The 24,856-nt window shown below is 48.9% G+C and overlaps 10 protein-coding genes across 10 annotated transcripts; 5 read left to right on the forward strand and 5 right to left on the reverse strand.

Moving 5' to 3' along the window:
* Window positions 1-1,706: 1,706 nt before the first annotated feature.
* BDW43DRAFT_275256 (uncharacterized protein) lies at window positions 1,707-3,584 on the forward strand. Its single transcript, XM_032041832.1, has 2 exons — window positions 1,707-2,182; window positions 2,252-3,584. Exons 1-2 carry the CDS (start codon window positions 1,803-1,805, stop codon window positions 3,348-3,350), a joined length of 1,479 nt encoding a protein of 492 aa, XP_031900666.1. The 5' UTR covers window positions 1,707-1,802; the 3' UTR covers window positions 3,351-3,584.
* BDW43DRAFT_275257 (urease accessory protein UreD) lies at window positions 3,585-5,241 on the reverse strand. The gene has a single exon (XM_032041833.1). The coding sequence runs from the start codon at window positions 4,844-4,846 to the stop codon at window positions 3,779-3,781; it is 1,068 nt and encodes a 355-aa protein (XP_031900667.1). The 5' UTR covers window positions 4,847-5,241; the 3' UTR covers window positions 3,585-3,778.
* Window positions 5,242-5,405: 164 nt separating this feature from the next.
* On the reverse strand, window positions 5,406-5,838 carry BDW43DRAFT_275259 (uncharacterized protein). Its single transcript, XM_032041834.1, has one exon. It carries the CDS (start codon window positions 5,758-5,760, stop codon window positions 5,488-5,490), a length of 273 nt encoding a protein of 90 aa, XP_031900668.1. The 5' UTR covers window positions 5,761-5,838; the 3' UTR covers window positions 5,406-5,487.
* On the forward strand, window positions 5,838-9,505 carry BDW43DRAFT_300069 (cohesin subunit IRR1; the record flags this gene model as incomplete). Its single annotated transcript, XM_032044837.1, has 2 exons — window positions 5,838-6,336; window positions 6,396-9,505. The coding sequence occupies 2 exons, from the start codon at window positions 5,838-5,840 to the stop codon at window positions 9,503-9,505; spliced, it is 3,609 nt and encodes a 1,202-aa protein (XP_031900669.1).
* A 437-nt stretch (window positions 9,506-9,942) lies between these two features.
* On the reverse strand, window positions 9,943-12,819 carry BDW43DRAFT_275261 (karyopherin alpha). Its single transcript, XM_032041835.1, has 3 exons — window positions 12,372-12,819; window positions 11,619-12,128; window positions 9,943-11,563 (listed from the first exon to the last, which is right to left on the reverse strand). The coding sequence occupies exons 1-3, from the start codon at window positions 12,609-12,611 to the stop codon at window positions 10,652-10,654; spliced, it is 1,662 nt and encodes a 553-aa protein (XP_031900670.1). The 5' UTR covers window positions 12,612-12,819; the 3' UTR covers window positions 9,943-10,651.
* Window positions 12,820-12,980: 161 nt separating this feature from the next.
* Window positions 12,981-15,245, forward strand: BDW43DRAFT_275264 (telomere-binding alpha subunit central domain protein). Its single transcript, XM_032041836.1, has 4 exons — window positions 12,981-13,459; window positions 13,513-14,383; window positions 14,440-14,815; window positions 14,889-15,245. Exons 1-4 carry the CDS (start codon window positions 13,190-13,192, stop codon window positions 15,178-15,180), a joined length of 1,809 nt encoding a protein of 602 aa, XP_031900671.1. The 5' UTR covers window positions 12,981-13,189; the 3' UTR covers window positions 15,181-15,245.
* A 51-nt stretch (window positions 15,246-15,296) lies between these two features.
* BDW43DRAFT_275265 (CCCH zinc finger protein) lies at window positions 15,297-17,498 on the reverse strand. The gene is made up of 4 exons (XM_032041837.1): window positions 17,136-17,498; window positions 16,916-17,059; window positions 16,505-16,847; window positions 15,297-16,448 (listed from the first exon to the last, which is right to left on the reverse strand). The coding sequence occupies exons 1-4, from the start codon at window positions 17,208-17,210 to the stop codon at window positions 15,640-15,642; spliced, it is 1,371 nt and encodes a 456-aa protein (XP_031900672.1). The 5' UTR covers window positions 17,211-17,498; the 3' UTR covers window positions 15,297-15,639.
* A 161-nt stretch (window positions 17,499-17,659) lies between these two features.
* BDW43DRAFT_79816 (putative translocon-associated protein, alpha subunit) lies at window positions 17,660-18,897 on the forward strand. Its single transcript, XM_032050527.1, has 3 exons — window positions 17,660-17,874; window positions 17,951-18,384; window positions 18,439-18,897. The coding sequence occupies exons 1-3, from the start codon at window positions 17,803-17,805 to the stop codon at window positions 18,722-18,724; spliced, it is 792 nt and encodes a 263-aa protein (XP_031900673.1). The 5' UTR covers window positions 17,660-17,802; the 3' UTR covers window positions 18,725-18,897.
* A 173-nt stretch (window positions 18,898-19,070) lies between these two features.
* On the reverse strand, window positions 19,071-19,980 carry BDW43DRAFT_310840 (DNA 5'-adenosine monophosphate hydrolase; the record flags this gene model as incomplete). Its single annotated transcript, XM_032047041.1, has 2 exons — window positions 19,071-19,810; window positions 19,884-19,980. The coding sequence occupies 2 exons, from the start codon at window positions 19,978-19,980 to the stop codon at window positions 19,071-19,073; spliced, it is 837 nt and encodes a 278-aa protein (XP_031900674.1).
* A 217-nt stretch (window positions 19,981-20,197) lies between these two features.
* BDW43DRAFT_79838 (RNA helicase) lies at window positions 20,198-24,589 on the forward strand. The gene is made up of 3 exons (XM_032050528.1): window positions 20,198-20,507; window positions 20,598-24,126; window positions 24,214-24,589. Exons 1-3 carry the CDS (start codon window positions 20,262-20,264, stop codon window positions 24,498-24,500), a joined length of 4,062 nt encoding a protein of 1,353 aa, XP_031900675.1. The 5' UTR covers window positions 20,198-20,261; the 3' UTR covers window positions 24,501-24,589.
* The last annotated feature ends 267 nt before the right edge of the window (window positions 24,590-24,856 follow it).

The raw sequence follows: 24,856 nt of genomic DNA on the forward strand, positions 1-24,856 counted from the left end.
TACGAATATTATTGGGTCATATTGAACCAGTATGGCTAGGACCTATTTTGTATCCATAAAATATTTCAGGATTCTCGCAGCCTTAGTAGATGTACAGGACATGCGCATCACTTCGTCCTAAGTAAGAGCGCTGTAAGAGAATCAATTCAGCACCATTCATACTCGTAGAAATATCCGTGAAATTAGAAAGCAATAAGTTAACTACCTTAGGTGCTCAACTAGAACGATCTGAGGGAGGGGATAGGTGAGACCCTCTATATAGGCAAGGCCGTACAGGCCCCCTTTCACTAGGTAACGATTGATACTAGCATAAAGACAAGAAAATTACAGCGATATTTAGTAATAACCTTCTATATGCCTTCGCGAGTTGCTGACTTTTAACTGTTAGTGAACAACTGGCTCTAAGCTTGTAATTTACGTAAATGTATCACAGATACTATGGACCTCACTTTCACTAATGAGAGATTACGAATTCGACTAGGTAGGAGGACATGAACAGATATATGGGCAAAATTTCTCTCAAATCTTATTTCTGACTTGGACTATCTACCCAGTGTCACAGTCACGTGCAGAGGCCTTCCTATCCTTGTCAATTTAGGTGTCGCTGCCAGGTTGTTTAAGCTTATTCTATGTTGATAGTTGATGAGCGCATGAGGGGGACTATGGTAGTAAGGAGATGGGTTTAGTGATCTGAGTACGAGAAAACAAGCTCACTCTGACCCAGTTGTATAATGTCGATCATGTTCACCAAGACTTGATCGGATGAGCTTACGGACTATAAGGTCTGAGAAGAGAACAAGAGGAGAAAAGCAAAAAAGAAACAAAAAAATATATTTATTGTTTTTACTTATAATATGCAATGACCGACCTCCTCCATCTATTGATCACAGGCATCCATTCCTGTGTACTCGGTTCCTTTACGCGTCACGCTCAGAGCCATGGATGTAACATCGAATATGTGCCTAGGGTTACGAATGGTACGCCGTCTCTTTGTAATGTGCTCCGAGTGGGGGAAATTCTGGTGGTGGCTGCTGACTGCTAAAATGAGACCTTCGGAAAAAAAAAAAAAAAAAAAAAAAAAACTTCAGCGTGACATGAGTAGACTACCTAGTACTAGTACTAGTTACTGAAATCCACACATCAGCATTTGTAGGCTCACCAACCCCGTGTCTACGTGAACCCTGACATGCGTTAATAGTTACTCATACTGAGTTCGACCCCAAGTATGGACCAACCCTTCCAGGCTACCGTTCTCTTTTCTTTTTTTATCTTCTCTTTCTCCAACTACCGTAAAACAAAGAGTTCATATATAAGATATAAATGGTTGACTTCTACGCCTGGTGGTAGTATCTAGGGTGCCAGTGCGGCAACCCATGGTCTAAACTAAGTGTAAAAGAAGGCTTCAACCCAGGGTTAAGCTTGCTAACTTATCAGGGTCTCGGCTCTCCACCTCCCAACCAACAGCTGCACATCAGCGAATGAGAGGTGACCGACCCCTCTAGCATGGTGACGGTGGAAAGATCTGCCGATGCTTCGTTCCTGATCCAATAATGAGAACCAACACTGCACATGGCTGATTGGGTCGTGGAAAATAGAGAAGCCTAAACCTGTCTTACCGTTCCCCTAAAAAGGTCCACGCATATAAAGTTTTCTGAGAGAATTGGTCATACATATATTGAGGGCCTCGTCCCGTGGAGAGAAAGACAGAGAGAGAGAGAGAGAGATTCTTTTGATTGACTGTTTTTTCCTTATCTATCTGTCAGTATCTGGGGGAGGGAAATCGGCAAGCCTGATGGCCAAGGATGTCATCCCCTTTCCGCTCCCCACTCGTCTCCAACTCCGCCCGCATTCCCACTTCTTCTCAACCCTTTGACCCTTATCGCGATAGTGAAGATGTAGAGCTCAAGGCAGAATTCAAACTGTTTGTGGGCGATTCGGCGAGCAGTGTGGGAAGCGAGCAGCACCGCTTGACGGGTCCTGCCCAACTGAGCGTTTTACCAGCATGGAGACGTGGACTGGCCGCCATCTTTCCTTTCACTGCGCCTAGGAACAAAGAAGTTGATGATGCGCTGCCATTGCTTACCACCCACAATCATACTAGTAACTGTTGTCGGAGACGGTGCAGGAAGCCTAGATTATCCCGTTGCTTATTATTCCCTGTACTGGGATGTTTCATCATGCTGTGAGTGTCCCTAGTCGCAAAGAGCCGTACACTTGTCGCTTCGGTTCCGCTTACTCACTACGCTTACAGAGGTATCATTCAGTTCATTGTCATTGCCTGTGGCATCGTTATTTCATTTTTCTCGGATGACCTGGACCGGTTGTCAATCCTCCGGTGGCAACATGAGGAGAGATTGGGCGCGAATATCTCGCATTGGCCTACGGACTTTTCTAGAGATATTATTCCAGTCGGATGCCATTCACATAATGACTACTGGCGACCGGTTCCCCTATTTTCAGCGATAAAGGCGGGCTGTATCGGCGTGGAAGCCGATGTATGGCTCTTCGACGACGACCTTTACGTGGGCCACACCACTTCGTCGCTCACGCCGCAACGCACATTTAGAAATCTGTACATTGATCCCCTAACAAGGATGCTAGACAAACAAAACCCAATCACTGAACTCCACCCGACTGTAGATCAGCCGTTGCAGGGAGTGTTCGACACTGACCCATCCCAGAGCCTTGTTCTACTGATCGATTTCAAGACCGACGGAGAAGCGACATGGGATGCAGTAGTTGCGCAATTATTGCCCCTTCGTGACCGTGGCTATCTTACGTATTTCAATGGCACTGACGTGGCCAAAGGTCCCATCACGGTCGTGGGGACGGGGAACACCCCCTTCAACATGGTGGTAGCGAATAGCACCTACCGAGACATCTTCTTTGATGCGCCTTTGGAGAAATTGGCCGACCATGACGACACAAAGAGCGTTCTGAGTCATGAGCCCGGAGACCGCATTCCGGATGATGAACGAGTGATCGCGGGCCAGTCGACCGAAAATGTCGGTCAGGGCCTCTCGGGCCTATCCGGTGCTGATATCGGCCCCGGCACCTTCAACTGGACGAACAGCTACTACGCGTCTGTCTCCTTTAGGCAATCGATCGGATTTCCTTGGTTGTTCCGCCTTAGTGAGGGACAGATGGACAAGATCAGAGCACAGGTCCGCGGCGCGCACCGCCACGGGCTTAAAGTCCGGTATTGGGAGCTGCCTAGCTGGCCGAGGAGTTTGAGGAATCATATCTGGACTGTCCTGGTTCGCGAAGGGGTGGATATCCTCAACGTTGATGATCTCCAGAGTGCGACGAGGGAGGATTGGAGACCCAAGCTTTCGGATTGGTGGCATTAACCTGCCTTTCTATAGATTAGATGTGGCTGTACAGAGATCGAAGACGCCCGATACGATTCATGCGCCTTGCTTGGCAGGGATTTATACGATTTTTTTTTTCTCACACGGCGTTGCGGTTCTTTTCGGGTAGATACCCTGCCGGTTGTCTTGCTCGTTTCCTGCAGAGTTTTGGAGCTATTTCAGATAGTTTCCCATCTTAGAACGAAATAAAATGTGTTAATCGCGAGGCGACTCATGGTTGAATTTGTTGTACTCGTATATGTAAAAGAAATAAGATCATACATGATCCAATTTGGGTATCATCTGATAGGCCGTAGACCTCCACAGTATTTTTTTGGGTCGCTTTCTGGCGGTCTATCTGCATGCAACGGGCCAAAACTATTGCCCTTAGATTGAACAAGTACGTAAATCAAAAATAGCCAGTGATATCATAAACAACACAAAGCCTCCTCCCCAAATTCATGAAGGACAGTCCCCTCTTCGCGGAGAATATTACCCAGCCAGTCCTTAGCGGTCTCAAAATCACCAGCACCAAACTTGACTAGGACAAACCCGGCTCTCACGCGCGCGGCAGTGAATGTGACCTTCGAATCGAAGTTCGGGGGCGATTCCACGGCCGCGGGGGCCGAGGACGACCAATCCCTCCCTCCAATCCGTGGCTGCGACGTAAACCGGTCCATGATGAAAGAGGCTAAGCGCTCATAGACAGGGCCGTACAGAATCAGTGTGCCCACAATCCCATGGGGCCGAGTACGCTCTCGGATCAGGCCGCTGCGATTTAGCGTCTCGTCCCCGTTCTCTAAGCGGCCCTCGTCCAGCTCCTCGTCGAGGATGAGCGAGTCACGGAGCAGAAGCCTTTTGTTGCCTGATTCGTCGACAGTCCAGATTTCATTTTTGCCTTTCCAGAGGTGGAAGTCCCAGTTCTCGCCTCGTGATGTGCGCCCTTGCGTTACCCAGTCTAGCATGCAGAGGCTGCTTCGTTGCGAATCCTTCGTTGTCGTGTCGACTGTGAATGTCTGGACTTGTTCGTACCGGCTGTCCTTGTATGGTACCGCTGGATCCGGGAGGTAACATAGCGCCGCTTCCCGTTCAATCTGTACGTTTATTGTTTGTCGGCTCTTGTCTGATAGGACTCGTCCTGGGGCTCGCCGTCCCTTGATGCTTGAGTTGGGTTCTGTTTTGAAGATCTTGGTGCTTCCTTGTGGTGTTGTTACGACCATTCTTGTTTGTGGCTCCAGTTTGATCGAGACGTCGATGTGGTCACCTGGGAGAAGACCTCCGCCATAGGTGAGAAGGTAGAGATGGACTGGTCGCGAAACAGGACATGACAGCGCTGAGGACACAGGTACATAGCCGGGAGCTCTTGTGAGGAGTTTGAGTGGGTACTTGTAAGTCAGAGTTGTCAAGGTAGGGTTCGAAGGAGGCAGTAATGAAAGGACGACATTGCCTTGGCCAGGTTTAGCGATGGACGCCTGGAAGGGTGATTTTATGGGCATTTTTAGAAAGTGATCTGCGGGAAAGAAGATCACCAAGAAAAAGAGAGGGAAGTAAGACGGTAATAAGAGAGTGGAGGGAGGAAAGGAGACCGAAGATGTGGCTGTTCACGGCATGATATACCCCCATACACAGGATCAATAGAAATATCTGTAAAATGGCGTCATGGGGAATGGACACATTTTTTTGGATCCGTCTGATTTTCCGGGGCAGCCAAACAACAGCCAATGTGTCCGATCGGCTGATCCTGCAGGCCCCTTGAATGATTGCTGAGAAGCGGGGGTCTCACGGCTGTGTGTCGACCATTGAATTTGCAGTCTTGGCTCCTCCAATGTTGCGCTGGAGATGGTAAAAGACATGCCACGATGATGAAGGAGGAGGTTTTCATTACGGCATGAATATTGCTGTTCTCCGCAGATGAAGGAGGGTTTAGGGTTTGCCCCGGTCTGCGGGCTCTTGGCAATGCCAATCGTTACGCACTAGTAAGAACGTGCTGTTTCACGACCGTTTTTGGTCATTCCGTTGGATGACTGAGGCCAACCACCCTCCGGTCGATAAATGCCTGAGGCATCAACCCTCTTGTCGGAGCCCGTCATCGCCAGGCACCAAAGCGCGTCCTTCGTCCGTCGACGCCCAGAACAGTTCACCGTGTTCCCACCCCCCTCACTTCGACCTTCTGGAGTCCCACTCTCGACGCATCCGATAGTATCCTCGATGCACCTCTTTCCCATTGAGACTTGAAACGCTTTAGCTCCCACTTGTTTTTTGTTACCTGTCCGACCGCGTACAGCTGCAACACGCGCGCGCAAATCCGCAGGTGTTGTGCTAGGAAAACGAGCAATCGCGTTTCCACCCCGAGGAATTCCATTATCAAAACCCCACATCCAAGTACGCCTAATCCTCGAAAGATAGACATAATACTCGCGGAATTTCGGTCGCAATGTGAACTAATCGATTTCCACTATATATAGTGTTCTAAAAACCCCGACGAAAATGGAGACTGAACCACCGCTTTCAAGCCCTCAGCTCGGGCCAACTGAAGATGCTGCATCCTCATCAACAAACAGAAGAAAGTCCGGTCGGGTGACGCGCAAGCCTGAACTGTACGCCGAGAAGTTTGGCGCCAACGACAGTGCCACTCCAGGGCGATCTAAGCGCAAGCGTACCGGCGGCGATGACGACGAGGAAAGTGTAGAGGGGGATGCGGACGCGTCGGAACCAGAAGTCGATGAGTCCGCTGATGAAGAACCCGACGAAGAAGAACTTAGAGAGAAGAGACGTGCTGCGCGTAAAGCCTCGTCTAAGAAAGCGACGTCTGAATCTAAGGCCAAGGCGAAGCCTCGCAGTGCGAAGAAACCGAAGGTAGCTGGCAGTGGCATTGGGAGCCAACTGGCGTTCCGACCTGCTACGAATGGGAAGAGGACTGTTTCATCCCGCCCTAGGAAACCGAAGGTGCGACCCAGCTTGGCTGCCGGTGAACGGGGTCTCTATGGTATGTCTGCCGTTAACGCCTAGACATTGTTGCGCTGGGGCTAACGATATACTTTGTAGCGGAGGTCTTTGGTAAAGGGCGCAACGCTGACACTACCGCTGCGGAGTGGCTTTCAAGATACCAGAAAGATCAAAGTGGCGCTGTGCGTGAATTGATTAACATGGTGCTTAGGTGTACAGGAACCGGTATCGAAATAGACGAGGACCAAATCAAGGATGTCGACCACGCGCCGCGCTGTGTAACGGACTTGCAAAACGAATACCAACAGGAAGGGATTGGCGAGTGGCCCTTGATCTCCAGAGCGAGGAAGTTTAGGTCTTTCCAGCCTGTGTTGGAAGAATTCTTTAGGTCCTTGATCCAGACTCTGCACCATTCTTCGGTTCTATACGACGACCAAAACCTTTTCGAGAATATCGAAATATGGCTTTCTGCTTTGTCGACTTCCCGATGTCGGCCTTTCAGACACACTTCAACCATAATTGTAATGGCGATTATGGGCGCTCTCTGCGAAATTGCTCGAGAACTGATGACATCGGTCTCTACTTCTCGCAAGCAGCTTGAAAGTGAGAAAAAAAAGAAATCTGTGAACCAAGGGAGAGTAACGGCTATCGAGAAGGCTATCAAAGAAGGCGAAAAGAAGCTAGAAATCATCGATGAATTCCTCAAAGACGGCGTCAATGTGATTTTCGTTCACCGTTATCGGGATGTTGATCCAATCCTTCGTGCAGAATGTATGGCGGCACTGGGAGAATGGATACGTACCTACCGAGAATATTTCTTTGAGGGACAGTTCCTCCGATACTTTGGCTGGATGTTATCCGACCCCGTCGCCCAGGTACGCTCCGTCGTTGTAAACCAGCTTCGAAGCTTCTACGAAAACAACAAAGACAACATTGCAGGCATGAATCAATATACAGGGCGATTTCATTCGAGAATGGTCGAAATGGCTGCTCATGATGCTGATATTGGGGTTCGCGCATCTGCGATTGAATTAGTGGACCTCCTTCGGGATGGCGGACTAATTGAACCTAGCGATATCGACACAGTGGGAAGACTTGTTTTTGACCAGGAGCCATCGATCCGGAAAGCAGCTGGTCGTTTCTTTGTTGCTAACGTCCAGGATGTATTCGATACCACAATTGAAGAAGTTCGGGACGAGATTGATGAGATGTTTGGCGAAGAGGATGAAGATGACTTCGAGTCGCCTAAACGTTCCTGGATCAAGTTCAAGTGTTTGGTTGACACCCTTCAGTCTTACGACGAGCTTGAAAATGAGTATAAGCCCGACCAGGTTACCTCCACGACGAAGGACATTCTCTCAGGTACTCCAGTTAATACGCGATTTGTTCTTGTTACCGAAGCTATTTATCCGTACCTTAAGGAATTAGCCCAGTGGCAGTCCTTGGCTGGATATTTGCTTTACGATCATTCCCAGATCGCGGATAGTCCGTCCGAGGATGATACCCCTGGTACCATCAAAAATCTGTACAAGATGCAGGAAGGACAGGAAGTTATCCTCTTGGAAGTGCTATGTTGTGCTGTTAAATTGCGTGTTCTCGAAGTCGCCAAGTCTGACATTGATAAAAGAGGACGGAAAGTCAAGGCATTGGCTGACAAGATCCCTGAACTTCAGGAAGACATTGCACATAACCTTGCGCAGATCATCCCGCAACTTTTGAATAAATTCGGCTCTCTGCCAGAAGCTGCTTCTACTGTTATACGACTTGAACACCTCGTCGATCTTGATAAGATACAAAATTTACAGAAGGACGCTACTGCCTATACATCATTACTGAATGACATCAATAAACAATTCTTGACACACTCTGATCAAGATGTCCTTGCAGAGGCTAGTGTCGCTTTTCTTCATGCTAAGAGCTCTGACGATATGCGAGAGGCGTTAGACAACAAGGTGCAGGAATTGTGGGATGACATAATTGATACTCTCAGCACATTGGCTCGAAAGAAGGAAGTTCTCGAGGGCAGATCAATACCTGACTCTGCTCTCAATCAGCTTACCAACACTGTGATGAGAATCTCCAACATTGCCAGTGTAACCGATTGTACACAGATCTTGGAAGCTACTCCTTCACGGTCTAAGGGTAAGAGCAAAGACGCTGCCGAAGCACCTTTCAATATTCTGATGCACCTGGCGGAACGTGGTTTGCGCGAAACTGAAGACGACGAAGAATCAGCAAAAACCGAGACTGAGTTAGTGAGCTGCAGCATACGCACATTGCTGTTCTACTTCATGTGGAAAGTCCAGTCTTTGACTACCGCTCTTGACACCGGAAATGCCTCTTTGGATACTGAGTTCTTTGAGGTCTTGACGAAGAGTCGGGAGTTGTTTGTTTCGACCCTTGTCGCTATCATGCAGGCGCGCTCAGGCCTGGATGATATACGCTTCTCAGCAGTCACAACACTTTTAGATCTGCAGACCCTATTCGGTACACTCCGGCATGCGGGACAGAATGCTGGCAACGACGAGGACGTCATTTTCCAGACCCAGAGTTTGGTCCACGAGATTGGAGCCGAACCGCAGAAACTCATTGCTAAGATCCATGGTGTAGCAGAACGTGCCTATGCTAAGAAGCTACGCTTATCCTTCGAGCCCGCAGAAGACGACGAACCTATATCCGACCCCGAACTGGAAAAAGAGCCTGCCGATGATGAAGATGAGTCTGGGTCTGAAGCAGAAGCTCTCGCGAACGAGCGTCTACGGTCCACCATCGTTGCCGAACAGCGCCTTTGCGAGCTCACGGGCAAGATCGTTCTTGCGATTGTCGGTCGCGTCCTCGACGCCTCCGGAGAAGAGCGCGGCCAGCTGAAGCAAAGACTGGTCAAACGCAAGTCGGAACTAGGCCAGAACTACCGTGAAGTAGTCTCTTTCCTCGACGAGCGTAAACCCAGGAACCCCCGCCCCAAAGCCAAGCAACAGCCCACCACTAAGGAGGCAAACAAGGACCAAAGTAGCTCCAAGCACAAGTCAGCCGAAAGAGTAGAGGATGACGATGAAGAGGACGTGCAACTCCATCTTGAAGAAGACGATGACGAAGACCTGCGAGAAAGAGGCCTCGTAGAGGACGATAACATCGAAGATAATGACGAAGAGGAAGAAGAAAATCCGACTGCCGCCGATCCAGATGAAGATGAAGTTATGGGTGACTGATTGCGATTGAATAATATACCTATGATTTCGGGGGGAAAGGGATAATCTGCTGTTTTATTCAAACGGATGCTTTCTATCTTTTTTTTCCTTGTTAAAGGTGTTGGTTGTCCTTCATCTCTGCTTATTCCTATGATGACTGTCAGCTCTTTCTACTAGGGTTTTAGCTTTTTTTTCTTTCTTTTCTTCCCCCCTTGAGTATCTCCTTTTCCCAAATTTCTCTTCTCTTTTCCTAACCTTTTCTGTCCGCCGTAATGTGAGATCGTGCTTGTTGGCGTTTGACTGCAATGTATGTATTGCTATGTAACTTATGGTCTTGTATATACCTTAGGACTTTCTTCCCTGGTGTCTCAGTTTCTAGTTTCTTGAAATGAGGGCATGGATTGTATGTCTGGCGGTATTACTACGTGAGCCACGAAAGTAGATATAAATGTAGAAGGTGGGAAAAAGAGATGTATCTTTTGGCTATCGAACTATCCGTCACCTCGGGGCCTATTTGACTATATTATTGAAGTCGAATTTCTAACGATATGAGCCCCTGAACTCCAATATTCAAAAAGAGATTCGAATTCCGGTAAATGATAACCATTGTTTGGAGAACAATTTGAGTATTTTACTCGTCCCTTGGGAAGCGACGGATAGCACTAAGGCCATGGAGATCACACCCAAAGGGAAACCCATCGGAAAAAATAAAGATAGGAAATAGACAAAATAAACCGAATCAACAAACAATTACGCCGGTGTATGGGATGCTACGGGAAATAGGAAAGTGCAAAAGGGGTACATGACGGTGAATCTGTGGTTTATCGTAAACAAAAATGGGGGTAGAAACATCGTTGCGAAAGGGAAGGGGGAACAGGATGGGAAGGGGGGAGAAAGAAAACGTTGACTCGTGCTTAAACGTTGCAAGGCCGAGACAAAAAAGAGGCACTGCAGAAACTGGAAACGTTTGTTTTGAAAGCAAAGAACGTAACCCAGATTCTGCCTTGAAAGCTACAAGGCCAAATCGCTCTGCGAGGTTGAAGGTGTTGCCTTTTGTTCTTCGTTACACACCGGCACTGCACCACGGAGGATCTTGCAGGAATTAGAACCGAATCAGATAGCCCGAATCTCAATTATGTCAAATTAATTCCAGATAAAATCCCACTTTTACATATCCATGGAGTCGCCGCCGTTGGCGAAGTTGAACCCACCGGGCTGCTGCTGGGCAGTGCCGAGAGTGAATCCTGTTTGGGTCTGTTGAGGAGCAAGCTCATCGATATCACCACCGGTCTCTTCTTCATCGGAGAAGTACTTCTCGATGATGTTGTAGGCCTTCATATAAATCTCCTCGTTGGCATTGTTCTGGCAGTCGTGGATCTTCTCCATACCGCCGGCTTCTTCAATGAACAGGGCATAACGGTTGACACGGCCCTCGCCAGACTGTGCCGCCTCTTTGTCCATCTCACCAACCTTGAGGATATTCTCCAGACCATCCAAAGCAACCTGGATGATCTTGTTGTCGGGGCAAGCAAGGAGGTCGCAAAGGGGCTTAATGCATCCCTGAGAGACGAGGTAGCGAATCTGCTCAGGCTTCTGCAGACCGCCAGAAGTGGCATTGGAGATAGCCCAGCAAGCTTCCTTACGGGTCTTGAAGTCGCCGTTGGCGAGCAGGTTTATCAATGGAGGGATGATGCCAGCGTCAATAACAGCCTGGATCTGGCTAGAGTTCCCAGCAGTGACGTTGGAGATAGTCCAGCAAGCCTCCTTACGGATACCATCCTTGGTCGAGCTGAGGAGAGAGAGGAGAGCGGGAAGAGAGCCGCAGTTGATGATAACCTGAGTCTGGACGTCGTCACCAGTCACAATGTTTCCAACTGAGCGGAGAGCAGGGGTCTGAACGGAGGTCGAGGCATGCATAAGAAGCTCGACAAGGCGACGAGGGATGCCCGCTTCGATGACAGCCTGGATCTTATCGTTGGCGCCATCAGAGAGGTATGAAATGGCCCAGCAGGCGTCAATGAGGACTTCATCATCAAGCATGTAAATGAGCTTGGCGAGGACAGGAAGAGCAGGAGCGATCTACAAAGCTATCAGTCAAAGTGCACTGTCTTGTATAATATGTGAGGCAACATACAGTGTTCCAGTCAGGCTGGGGTGTCTTGCCACGGCAAAAGTTGCTCAAAGTCCATGTAGCATTGCGCAGCATGCTCAACTTCCGGCCATCGTTGATCAAGTTCAGGAGAGGACGGAGGGCGCCAGCGTTGAGGACGAAGTCACGGCATTGAGGGCTATCACCAGCAATGTTACCGAGAGCCCAAACGGCCTGCTCCCGGACATCAGGTTCCGGGCTGCTCAGAAGCTCGACGAAAATGGGTACAGCACCAGCTTCGATGACCACCTGGGTTTGCTGGGCAGATCCAGATGCAATGTTGGTCAATGCCCAAGCAGCCTCAAATTGAACCAGAGTGTGAGGAGACCGGAGGAACTCCACAAAACGGCTCACGACACCAGTCTCGATAACACGCTCGATGGGAGGGTTGCGCTCCTTAGAGAGCAGTTTCCTGAACTTAGTTGTGGCCTGAATCTGTGACTCGATCTGATCCGAGAAGACGCCCTTAACCATCTCGGGAAGTTCGACATTGAGCTGCAAGACAATTAATTAGCTATTTGGGTTCTAGAGGCATGCATATCGACAAGATTGATGAATAAAGGGTGATCGCGAACTCCTCATCCTAAAGGTCGCAGCCAATAACCGGGCGGTGAAAACCTCGTCGCTGGGCATATAAGAAGGGAAAAGAAAAAACAGAAGAACGTAGACCAAAACAAAGCAAGCAGGCACCTAGTGACATGAAGACAGAAAAGAAATTTTATCTCGGATTGAGCATACCTCGCTTTCTATGGCACTGGCTTCATCGTCACTCTCGGTAGCAGCGGCCATGCCGCCTCCCACACCAATCCCACCATCCCGAGTCTGAATACCTCTCCTCTTTGCCAAATTCTCTTCTCTTTTCTGCTTGCGAATCTCGACTTGCTGCTCCTCACGGCGACGACGAAGCTCGTCAGGCCGGAACTGATTCCTGGCCTTGAACTGGGTGCGACGATGCTCTGGGATGTAGCGCTCGGCCATGGTTGCTTAGGACACTGAGGGGTGAAAACAAAGCGCACGAACCACTGAGGTTCTGTATGAAAGAAAATTTAAAAGAAGAAAGAGGATCAAGAAGAATTAGAGAAATATAGCAGCCCACGAGTTGATGAGCCAAAGCCAATAAGATAGAAAGACTAGACAGCCTCACTGGGGAAGATACGCGGGCAAAAAGACGAAGGAGGGGAAAAAAGTGTTGATGCTTTGCTTTGCCCGGAGGTGGGATTGCTCAGTCACGGGATAGCCCGCTGATTTGCTGTTTGCGGCCGCCAAGGGTAAGCGCCACACCCGCCTAAGCGATTTTACCGCCCAGCAACAGTACTCTTAAGACGCGTTGAAGGCGTCGTGTCGCCGTCTAGATTAGTCCATACTTGGGGTTTTTCCTGTTGGTTCTTATTGGCTTGACCTTATCGTATCGATTTCGGGCTTTTTGCTCCCCAGGGATTTGTGCCTTTTCGCGATCACAAGTTGCGGGCTGGTGATAGTAGCGCTACATACATACTAGCATCCTGCTCTGGCAAACCATGAGCTTGTCACTTGCAACTATAGCTTAAGTCCTGACAATGGTCAATGGGTCACCATCTTCGACGTTGATCGATATTCCTACGGCGCTCAATACGCAGGGGAATGTAAATGTAGTTGGGGTAGTTGTCGACGTTTTCAACAGTGTGTTCAAGTCGGCGGGTTCACCATGCATAACCTTCACCCTCAAGTCAGATAACTTTAACAACGGCCATGTGTGGGACGGACTGAAAGTCAAGTACTTCAAAACCAACGAGTCCCAACTACCACCTGTGCAAGAAGGCGATGTAATCCTTCTACGGCACCTCTGGGTTTGTTGCCCAGACCATGATACCTCGTTCTATACTGATTAGACATACCACAGATTAGGGCGTTTAACGGCAAACCACTAGGAGTGGCGGCCGATAATGCAAACATCCCATGGGCTATTTTCCGCTCGGACCCAGATCCATTGTCTATTAATGCTCCCATTTGTGGTCCAACACCCTTTGAACCATCGTATGCGGAGAAGAGACGATGCCAAACGTTACTAGAAAGTATTTCTGGGATTACGAGGTTTCGCAATGTCTCGACTTCGCAACTTGCGACCTCCCAATCCATCTCGGCTCAGGCTTCAAGCTCGAAACAGGGTGCCCGAACGCAAAGAAAGCTGACCCTGATAAAGGACATTCGAGAGGGGACAATTGTTGACCTTATCGGCGAAGTGGTCAAGATATACCCCCGGAACAGCGACAAAGTGCTTCTCTACATAAGCGACTATACAACAAATAAGAACCTACAGGACCATACACCACTTGATGATGACCCTGATACATTCTACTATCGCAGTAGGAAGAAGTGGACAGGCCCACCCGGCCAGATGTCTCTGCCAGTAACACTATGGGAACCACATGCGAGCTTTGCCCGAGAAAATATCAAGGACAACGATATCATCATTTTAAAATATGTTCACATCAAGGCGAACCGACATAATCTCACGCTCGAGGCTAGCATGCACTCAGCTCGTTATCATAATCTGCGTTCCATTGATCCTGACAGGGATGTCAATGCCAAAGAGCTTCGACGTCGGAGGCAAGATTACTACAAGGAAATCAATACTGGGAAGTGGAAAGCTGAGGAGGAAGTTAAACTAGCGAAGGGACCGAAAACTCGCAATAAAAAAAGGTTGGAAGGTGTAAAGGAAGTAAGCGAAACAGTGCGACAAATGAGACAGCGAAACAGACCTAATGAGCACGGTAAGGATCCCACTCTAGGCTTAATGGACAAACCGCTGATCAAACTACGCTTGTAGTTAAAGCAAGCTATGAAAGCGTCCGTGGATGCAGCATTGGGGACATTATTGCAAGCGAATACCATGATTTTGAGTCCCATGATGGTATTGAATATCGTCTTCCGTTCCAAAACCTCTGCTATAGAGCTACTGTTCGGGTTGTCGACTTCTTCCCTCCAAATCTTGAGGACTTTGCGGTTCCTCAAGAATCCAAGAACAGTCGCCTGGGTAGCGACATGCATTACAATGAGGAGGACGGTGGCATCACTCAGTGGGAGTGGCGCTTTTGTCTCCTAGTTGAGGATGCATCGCCTCCTCCTGGACACCCCAAGGCGCACATCAGGCTTTTCGTGTCTGGCGCCAACGCAGAATTTTTGCTGCAAATGAGTGCCGCAGAGTAAGTGCATTACTGAAGTGTCAGGGCCTTCCTTTTCTTTTGCCCTTTTTTCTAATTTGATGTCTCCACCCAGCTTGCGTAAAGACCTAAGAAAGCTAGCGATCCTCAGCGAGCGGCTTTTCATTCTTTGGGGTGATCTCGAGGAACGGAAGAAAAATATTGCAAAACAAAACAGCGAAAGCCCTCCAAAGCTAGAGCACGCCTCCTCAAGGCCCTTCAATTGTTGCATACAAGAGTATGGAGTCAAATGTTCTCACGTCTCGGACACGGACGCAAGGTCTGACGACACGTCTGGTTGTAGCCAGGAGGACTGTTTTGGTTGGGAACGGCGTTTTGCCATGTTTCAGACGACTATCGATTCATGAATTAGCACTGTGTACTCCTATACCCCTCTGCGTTAATTTCGAGGTGACATTCATCTTGGCTTAGCCTGTTCCTGCAACTGGCTCTACGATAAATTACTGGTTCTGATACAGTTTCGCGAATACAACTGCATCTACCAGATGACGACGTCGTCCCTGGTGTGAATGCAGAACGTAGAAAAACTCATTCTTGGATAAATACAGTCCGTCCAATTAAGGCGGCAATATATATATATATATATATATATATCAATCCCGAAACTCATCTCTATAGGCCGGAAATAGGCTTAGATGCAGGGGGACTAAAAGAGATAGAACGCCGACACTGAAGGGAAGAGTAGTTAATGATAATCTCTCAGTGCCCCAGAGCAATTTCTGCTTAGTCTCAAGAGTGGTGAGCCCTGCAACTCAAGGACTGCTGATATTACGGGATTCGCACCATGAGCGAGACAGATGGTGATATTAGACCTTTGTCACTTTGACAATGTTGGTGTCGATCCCGTGCGCCGAAGCGTCGAATCGACAACTCGAGCCCCAATAACAGTCCTTCCTACCAGGTTCACTCTGAGGGCAGCGATGCCCATACATACACTCGGGATCATCACACTCCAGCCCATAGCGACATGGAGTCATGCGGGCGATAGCCGTCAGCACAACATGTTCGGCCCTAGTCAATTTTCGTGAATGATCGTGATGGCAGTTGTCATTAGGGCATTCGCCTTGTAAATAGTAAAAGTTGCACAGCTTCAGTTTCTTAATGCGATTTACCTCATCACGAGGGATGCTCTTGAAGTCAAGCCGGTCTACCCGCTGGCCGTACTTGTTTCGTCCCACGATTTTAGGAGGTGCCGGGGCCGAGGATTTAGACCGTACAACCTGGAACTCCCCGGAGCAGGGCGTATTCGTAGAAGAAGATATGGGCACACTGTTACTTGTTGTCGTGGTGTTGGTCGATGTTCGCGAAAGTGTTATATTTTGAATGGGCGACGGTGTGAGGAGAGAACGAGGTTTGCTAGCCACGGTAGCTTTCCACGGGGCCCATACAGATATCTTCGTATCTCGAAAAAGATCCGAGAATCTGGTCACTCTGTACGATGTTTTTATTAAGTCGAGGTCACTTGCCAAGGGAAGGCCCTCGATCAGTGAAACTCGTCCTATGAGGTCTCTATCGGCCAGTGTGTCTTCCAGAATTTGGGCATATGCGCTATCCTGCGAACAACCGAGGAAAATCTGGTGACAATGGCAGTTGTATAGATTTAATCTGAAAGCCTCTGCAGAAAAGTATCAGCATGTGACACCCTACAGACAAGAAATTCACTCAGTATACCTCCGATCTTATCGTGGGCACTCTCTTTCCCAGCCCCGATATCGACTAGATCAAAGAGTGGATAACTAGCGTTGAAGCCCCTAACAAAATCGTCGACCAAAGAAGGCTCAGTTGTGACGCCGCCCCGAAGGCAGAGATCGCTTAGCCCCTTCACATTGGTATACATCTTTGTTATAATCTTAGGTGAGTTGATAGTCGGGAAATTGCCGAAGACATAGTCCTGCAAGGCTGAATGGAGTTTCTCCGCCGCATTTTGTCCACCTTGCTCTCCTTGTTGTAGATATTCGTCCTTGAAGATTATTCCGCCCCCGTCGAGGAGTACAACTATGAAAGGTTCCCGGTCCTATGGTGGCACGACCGTTATCGTTAGCTAAGAGCTCGACGGCGCGATCTATCTTTAGCGGCGCTCACCATAATAGCTTTAATTCTTGATATCTGATCCATTAACTCCATCTCGTGGAGCTGGATGTCCCGATTAAAGCGCGTCTCGCGCTCATGGTCCAGCCGCTCTTGCTGATATGCATCTTCCAGCTCCGTTACACGTTGCAATAGTTCCTAGTGCCCGAAACGGAATGTTAAAAAGAGAGACATGTTGGAGAACCGGATCAGCGCCATATTTGGGAGAGGCTACCTCAATCAAGTTGTTCTTTATGTCTTCTATTGACGTCAACTGTTTATATCGTTCGAGATAGGCTTGGGCAGTCATGTTGGGATTTTCTGATTATAGCTAGGTATGGATGTGGAGATGGGAAAGTCAAAAGTAAGTTAATTGCGGAGACGGGGTTTAGGAGAGAGGAACGCAGTTTGAAGGGGGAAAAGGGGGAATGAAGATATTGCTTTTATTTGGATGATTTTTCCTTTTTTTTTCCTGTTATAAGATTGGAGGAGGGGTAAGGAAAGTGAATTGTTACGTGTGACACCTTTTTTCTTCACGGAATTTACATTCACCATAAGGTTGGAGTGGGAAAGAATCTCTCTTTCTTTAGAACAGTCCAGTTGGAAGTGCAGTAGCAATCGGGGATTAAATTATTTTTTTTTTGAACTAATAAGCTGAGGCAGCGGCAAAAGAAACAGGCTAGCGGGCTGACTCAGCGGGGGTCGCAACAGCGTTTGGGGAAGTCGTGACCATAAACGCCTACGTGGAGCAAACATTCAATTCACTTCCCCTTCTGTCCTCCCCCCCAATTGATCTACGTTACTCCTTTCCTCTTTACCCTTTCAATCCTTTCCTTCTTCTACTTCTTTCTTTTTGTTCTTTTCTTCCTTTTCCCCCCTATTGGACATTCGGCTCGGTCATAATGGCTCGTTTCAGCTTCCTGTCGTTGGCTTTGCTCTCTGCCCAAGCCTTGATCGGCGGCAGTCTGGCGGCAGTATGCTTCCCTCGTGACAAATGACAGTTACTGAATGATGACAATTGAGTCGCTAACTCGAGGTTTTCTGGTATAGGATGCAGCTGAGAAGGTGGAAGAGTCCGTAGAGACTCCAAAGCTCGCTGTGACTGCCCAGGCCTCTTTCCCTGCTTCTGAGATCTTCGGCATCAAGATTGTGAACGGTTACCCGACCCAGGCGCTGGTCTCTTTCACCAATGATGAACCTTCCCCAGTGAAGGTAAACTTCATCGGTGGTACCTTGTCCACCTTAGATGAAGAGGATAGCAAGATTGTGCGCAACTTGACTGCAACCGGATATAGTTTGGAAATCCCAGCTGGCCAGAAGGAGACTTTAAGCTACCAGATTACCACCGAAATGCATCCCCAGGACCTTAGGCTCAGCCTCGCCTCTATCATCTCTGACAGTGAGGGTCAATTCTACACCGTCTACGCTTATAATGGTACCGTCAGTGTTGTGGAACCTGAAACCAGCATCTTTGACCCTCAGATGTAAGATGGATTGTCTCATGCGTTTTGCGACCAACCACTAATTATCAATCTTAGTGTCTTCCTGTATTTCTTCCTCCTGGCCTGCTTCTCTGGTGTCGTCTACTTCTTCTACACTGTCTGGATCGCCCCGTACTTTCCTCAGAAGCGCAAGAGCGGAAAGGGTCCTGAGTACATTAAGAAGTCTTCGAGCGCCGCGAAGAAGATTGAATCTGCTGAGCCCAGCAGCCCAGCAGCCTCGTCTGCGACTACGTACAACGCCGATTGGATCCCTGCCCACCACATCAACCGTCCTGAGGCCAGAAAGGTGAAGGGTAGTACCCGCTCCAAGACCCGTGCCTAAAGGCCGTAGCGGTAGCGATCTTGTGAAACTATAGAGGAAAGCGTGACGTCTAGTCAATATTTTGGACCTCGTGCGCTTGTGCCAACGAGTCTTACGTGAGATTGGCAAACTTGAGGTCAAAGATCGCTGAGAATGTGATCGGTCGCAAGTCAATGCCTTCGCTGATTGGGGCGTGTATATTTATGACGACTGAAATTAGTAATTGTAGCTTCTAGGAGCTCATTTTATTTCACACAGCTGTGTCTCAAATGGAACAGTCGGCCCATGGGTACTTCTATACTCGACCGGGATCGATGCTTCATCTATCAATACAAAGGCTACTTCGTCCTGTTGTGACTCTTCCCGCTTACAGGCGTTTCCAATCATCGAACTCCTTTTCTAAATGTACCTTCAACTCGGAAAATTTGTTTCCAAAATCCTTCCCACAGCGCCAGCATATGTAATCTCGCCGTAGATACCCTTCTCGCGTGGGATGCCTCCTGACATCGTCTTGTGCCAGAGGGAAGTCATCAATAGGAACGAAAAATGGCGTGGAAAAACTATTATAATGCTTTTTGTGTTTCAGCCGATCGCTGTACCTGTCCACCGAGATAACATGGACATGTAGATGGTTCATAGACGGATGCGCATGGATTCCGCACATGATCTCTTGTTCCCAATTTCTTCCTGGTGGAAGAGTATCTGGAGGATCATCTGCATTAAGCGCCTCTTGCCTCTTCTTATCTTGAGCGGAATCTTTCCCATATCTTCGTCTGAGCTCTGCTGCCGCTAAAGAGCGAAGTTTCTTTGTTTCTTCCTTCACTTTACCTAGGAACTCTAGGTCATCGAGGGCCTCGAAGGGATGAAGGCGAGTTTTCGAAGCATCACGAGGGAGGAGAAGTAGATGAAGCGTTGATTTAGGGAAGAGATCGTGAATCGCGACGAAGTCATCATTGTGATATACCACGATACTGGAAGGAAAGGATTCCGGACTTGCGATATAGGCGCCGAGAGCGTCTCGCGGGCCACCGATAGCTCTCTTGTTCGATGGGTCTTTAAATGGACCGTGCTTTGCTTGCTTGGGTTTAGGGGCGAGGAGCTCGGCGACTACGTATATTAGGAAAGTTTTCTTTTCCGAATGGGCGAGCATCGCATGCGTCATGGGTGGTGGCATACATACAAGCGTCTCTCTTCCCTGATTTCCCTGTCTGCGATTCCGATGCGACGGTCGCGGCTGCGGCAGTCTGGTCTTCGAGGCTTGGTGCATCGCCTGCCATTGGGGTGATATAGATTGCGATAGTTATACAAGACCTGTTTGGTCGTCGGGTGTGCCTAGGTTGTCATGGCTGTATGTAGGTAAAGGTGAACGAAAGATGCGGAGGAGAGGGCGGTTTGTCCGCGACTTCCCCGCAGCCCGTCGGTCCAAAAAAAAGCGGCCTTAGTGCGGGCACAGCCAACTTCTGCTTTAGCAGCAATTTACACCCGCCTTTACATCTTTATCAGAGGGTATAGCTGCTCCACGGGCGTCTTCTATAAGAAAAAGATCAATTGCGGAAGGATGGGCCCCAAGAAGAAGGCTGACGCCCGTGGAGGAGGTCCCAAACCGGGCACCAAGCAGGCCAAAGCCGCCGCAGAGAAATCGGCGGCCGAAGCTGCGAAGAAAGCGCAGCCTCCACCAGATGAGCAGAAAAAGCCTTCTGTGAAACAGGTGATCGGGGGCGCATCATGGACAGGGAAGCTGCCGGTTAATATGCTCTCGGAGCATTGTCAGAAGCAGAAGTGGGAGAAGCCGGAGTATACAATGGTGAGCGATGGTTCGATAGGAGGGTCTTGGATAGAGCATGTGGTCTCTTATCGCAAGTATCATGTGCTAATTACCACTTCTGCATACTAGACGAAAACTCCAGAAGGATTTATGTCTGCGGTTATATTGAAACGTGTCGACCCTAAGACTCGCGAAACGACTACCCTTCCTCCCATGAAACTTCCTCCGTCTCATAAGCACTTGGCTGCGCAACCTACGGCTCTGGAAGCTCGTCACTTTGGTGCTGCGTACGCTCTATATCGTGTCTGTAATATGAGGAATATCCACATGATGCTTCCGCCGACTTATAAGAAGCTCTGGAAGGAGGATTTTGCTGATATTAAGACTGCTGATACCAAAGAGGGCAAAGGGTGGATGTACGAAGCAGACCCGTTTTTGGCGAAACAAGAGCGGGAAAGCGCCGCTGCCGATTTGGAGAAGAAGCAGAAGGAGCGAGAAAGGATTCAAGCTAAAGCGAAAGAACAACCTGGGGTAGAGTTGGGCTTGGGGTCCAGTAGCGATAATAGAGGGAAGAAGATCTGGTCACACGCCCCGAAAGTGGATTTGGGGAGCAAAGTGCGCCGTGAGATTGAGAACCTACTTCAACAGCATACGATTTGGAACCCTTATAATGTGCAGATCCCGCAATCTGAACGTAACTCCGTCGTTGAGGAGTTCACTCGCTTGGGTTTTCGGCGCAGTCATGTGGATGAGGCGACTGCTGCGTGTAAGGATAGAGAAGAGGTACTTGAATGGCTTCTCATCTACGTCCCAGAAGATGACCTCCCGTCGTGGTGTCTACCAGAATCGTATTCTGCTGGCGTGAGTCTAGTGAGTGATGATTTAGCAAAAGAGGCGAAAATCAAGCGGCTAGCCACCATCGGTTACCCTGCAGATCTTTGCTCGCGGGCTTTAGATAACAGACAAGGTGACGAGCTTGCAACAGCTGAGATGCTGCAAAACACCTTAGTACATGGGAATTCTCCTGCAGTTTCTACATCTCCCGAGGGCGAAGACTCTTGGGCGGAAGAGCAAGAGACCCTGGAGGCTATCTTCGGGGAGCGATATTGTCGGATATCTTCTAAGGTGTGTGAAGTCAAGAGCGAAGCCTCGGACTTACCAGAGTCGACATCATTCCGATTTCAAAGACCTTCAGGTCATTATCCATCCTCGGTGCCGATTATTTCGATACAAGCGAAAGGCATTCCCTCTTATATACGACTCAGTGCGATCCGTCAAGCGGTGAAGCATGCTGAGGAAAATTTCTTGGGAGAGCCAATGGTATTTAACGTGCTTGACTGGTTAGAGATGAATCTCCCGGAGATCATGCAAAATCCGGGCAAGCTACGAGATATCGCAACGGTCACCGCATCCCCATCTACTGCTGAAAGTATTTCAGAGCTTCCTGTGCGCCAAATTCGCAGGAAAAATAAGGAGATTAGCTGGCAACCAGGCTCACCCCAGAGCTTATCTATCCGTGAGGCCTGGCAGGCTAGGCAGTCAACTCCAGCCCAGCAGGGTATGACACAAAAGCGAGAGTCGCTTCCTGCTTGGAATATCCAGGATGCTATAATACGGACCGTGAACTCGCATCAGGTTACTATCATTTCTGGTGAGACAGGTAGCGGTAAAAGTACCCAGTCCGTCCAATTTATATTAGATGATATGATCAAACGAGATCTCGGTGCTATTGCGAACATTATTTGCACACAACCACGGAGGATTTCTGCTTTAGGTCTTGCGGATCGTGTGAGCGATGAACGATGCACCTCTGTAGGCGATGAAGTTGGATATGTTATTCGGGGTGACTCCAAGATCAAGTCTGGGACGACAAAGATCACCTTTGTCACGACTGGTGTTTTGCTTCGTCGTATACAGACTGGAAGTGGTGCGGATGGCAATGTCGCAAGCTCACTTGCGGATGTCACACACGTCGTAGTGGATGAGGTTCACGAACGGAGTCTTGATACTGATTTCCTACTCGCTCTTCTACGGGATGTTCTTAGGTACCGCAAAGACATTAAGGTCATACTAATGAGTGCAACCCTTGACGCAGAAATTTTCATCAACTACTTTGGTGGACGCAAAAATGTTGGATTGGTAAATATCCCTGGGCGTACTTTCCCTGTGGATGACTATTATCTGGACGATGTCATTCGTCTCACAGGATTTGCGCCGGAGTTAGCTGAGCGAGATCTTCATGATGACTCGGTTTCTTCGCCGCAAGGTGAAGAGTCTCTCGGTAAGGCTCTTCGTAGCGTGGGAATGGGTATAAATTACGACCTGATCGCATCCACTGTCCAATATATAGATGCTCAGTTGGGGGATCAACCAGGAGGAATCCTTATCTTCTTACCTGGTACCCTGGAGATTGAAAAGTGCCTGAACACCGTGAAAAGGATTCCCAATACTCATCCACTTCCTTTACATGCATCTCTTCTACCTGTTGAGCAACGGCGTGTTTTCTTGAGCCCTCCGAGAGGGAAGAGAAAGGTCATTGCGGCAACCAACGTTGCGGAAACATCAATTACGATTGAGGATGTTGTTGCGGTTATCGACACTGGCCGCGTCAAGGAAACGAGTTACGACCCCAAAGACAACATGGTCCGACTCCAGGAGGTATGGGCGTCGCAAGCTGCCTGTAAGCAACGACGAGGACGAGCTGGTCGTGTTAGGGCCGGTGCATGCTACAAGCTCTATACCCGGCAAGCAGAAATGAAGATGGCACCCCGACCGGACCCCGAAATCCGACGAGTGCCATTGGAACAACTATGTCTCTCCGTCAAGTCTATGCAAGGCATCAATGATGTTGCTACATTCCTGGCGAACACCATCACTCCTCCTGAAAGCGTGTCCGTTGAAGGAGCCTTAAGCTTTCTCCATCGTGTTGGAGCCCTTGACCATGACCAGCTAACTGCTCTTGGACGATACTTATCCATGATCCCTGCTGATCTGCGATGCGCCAAGCTCATGGTCTACGGCTCCATCTTCAGCTGCATAGACACCTGCATCACCATCTCCGCAATCCTAACCGTGAAAAGTCCCTTTGTCTCACCCCGCGACAAGCGCGAGGAAGCAGATGCCGCCAAAGCATCCTTCTCCCGCGGGGACGGTGACCTCCTTACCGACCTTTCAGCCTACCAGCAATGGTCAGACCGCGCCAAAGTCCAAGGATACTGGCAGACGCAATCATGGTGTAGCGCTAACTTCCTCTCCCATCAAACGCTCCGCGACATCTCATCCAACAAAGCCCAACTTCTAACCTCCCTGAAAGACGCCAGCCTCCTCCCCGTAGACTACTCCTCCGACCCAGCCGACCCCCGCTGGAACCGCAACGCAGGGAACCGAAGCCTCATTCGAGCTCTAATCGCGGGCGCCTTCCAACCCCAGATCGCGCAGATCTTCTTCCCCGACAAGAAATTCATGAGTTCCGTCACAGGAACAGTGGAAGTCGACCCAGACGCCCGAACCATCAAATACTTCAACCAGGAAAACGGCCGCGTCTTCATTCACCCAAGCTCCCTTCTGTTCTCGGCCCAAAGTTACCCTGGCTCGGCGGCGTATCTAAGCTATTTCACCAAAATGGCCACAAGCAAGGTCTTCATCCGTGATTTAACACGTAAGTCTCATAGCATCACTATTACAAACGTATCCGGCAAAGATAATACGCTGGATATAAACCCCCAACTAACGTCTAAAACCAAAGCATTCAACGCCTACTCTCTCCTGCTCTTCTGCGGCTCCGTTGATCTCGATACGACGGGTCGAGGCCTCATTGTCGACGGCTGGTTACGGCTCCGTGGCTGGGCACGAATCGGTGCCCTTGTTTCTCGGTTGCGTATGATGGTAGACGAAATTATTGCGGCGAGGATTGATAATCCTACTTCTGGGTCTGTGTCGCTCAAAAAGGGAGGGGATGAGAAGGATGATATTGCGGGTCGGGTGATTGAGGTTGTGAAGAGGTTGATCGAATTCAACGGGTTAGATCAGTAGTGGAGTGAGTGGTTTAGTGAGTATATTTGGCCCTTTGGTGGGGATTTTGGTATTTTGAACTTCTTTGGTAGATAATTTCGGTTGAGAAGTGGTGAGCTTAAGAGGAAAGTGACTCTAGAGTAAAACATAGAACTTTTTTACGCCTTTGTACAGGGGATTGGTTCCGAGTTCTAAGTATTTAGAGCAGAATCGAAGAGATAGATCCAATTGACCAGTTCCTGTGTACTAAGCCTGGATGATAACCCTCAGAATAAAGGGAAATTGTGAAATAAGAACAGAAGTCCAAAAAGGAACAAAGGGAATAAAAAAGCATTAATGCTGATGGCATTTTCATGAAGTCCCATGGCGTAAAACCA

This window comes from Aspergillus alliaceus, assembly GCF_009176365.1.
Source record: "Aspergillus alliaceus strain CBS 536.65 unplaced genomic scaffold BDW43scaffold_20, whole genome shotgun sequence".
NCBI classification, from domain to species: Eukaryota; Fungi; Ascomycota; class Eurotiomycetes; order Eurotiales; family Aspergillaceae; genus Aspergillus; species Aspergillus alliaceus.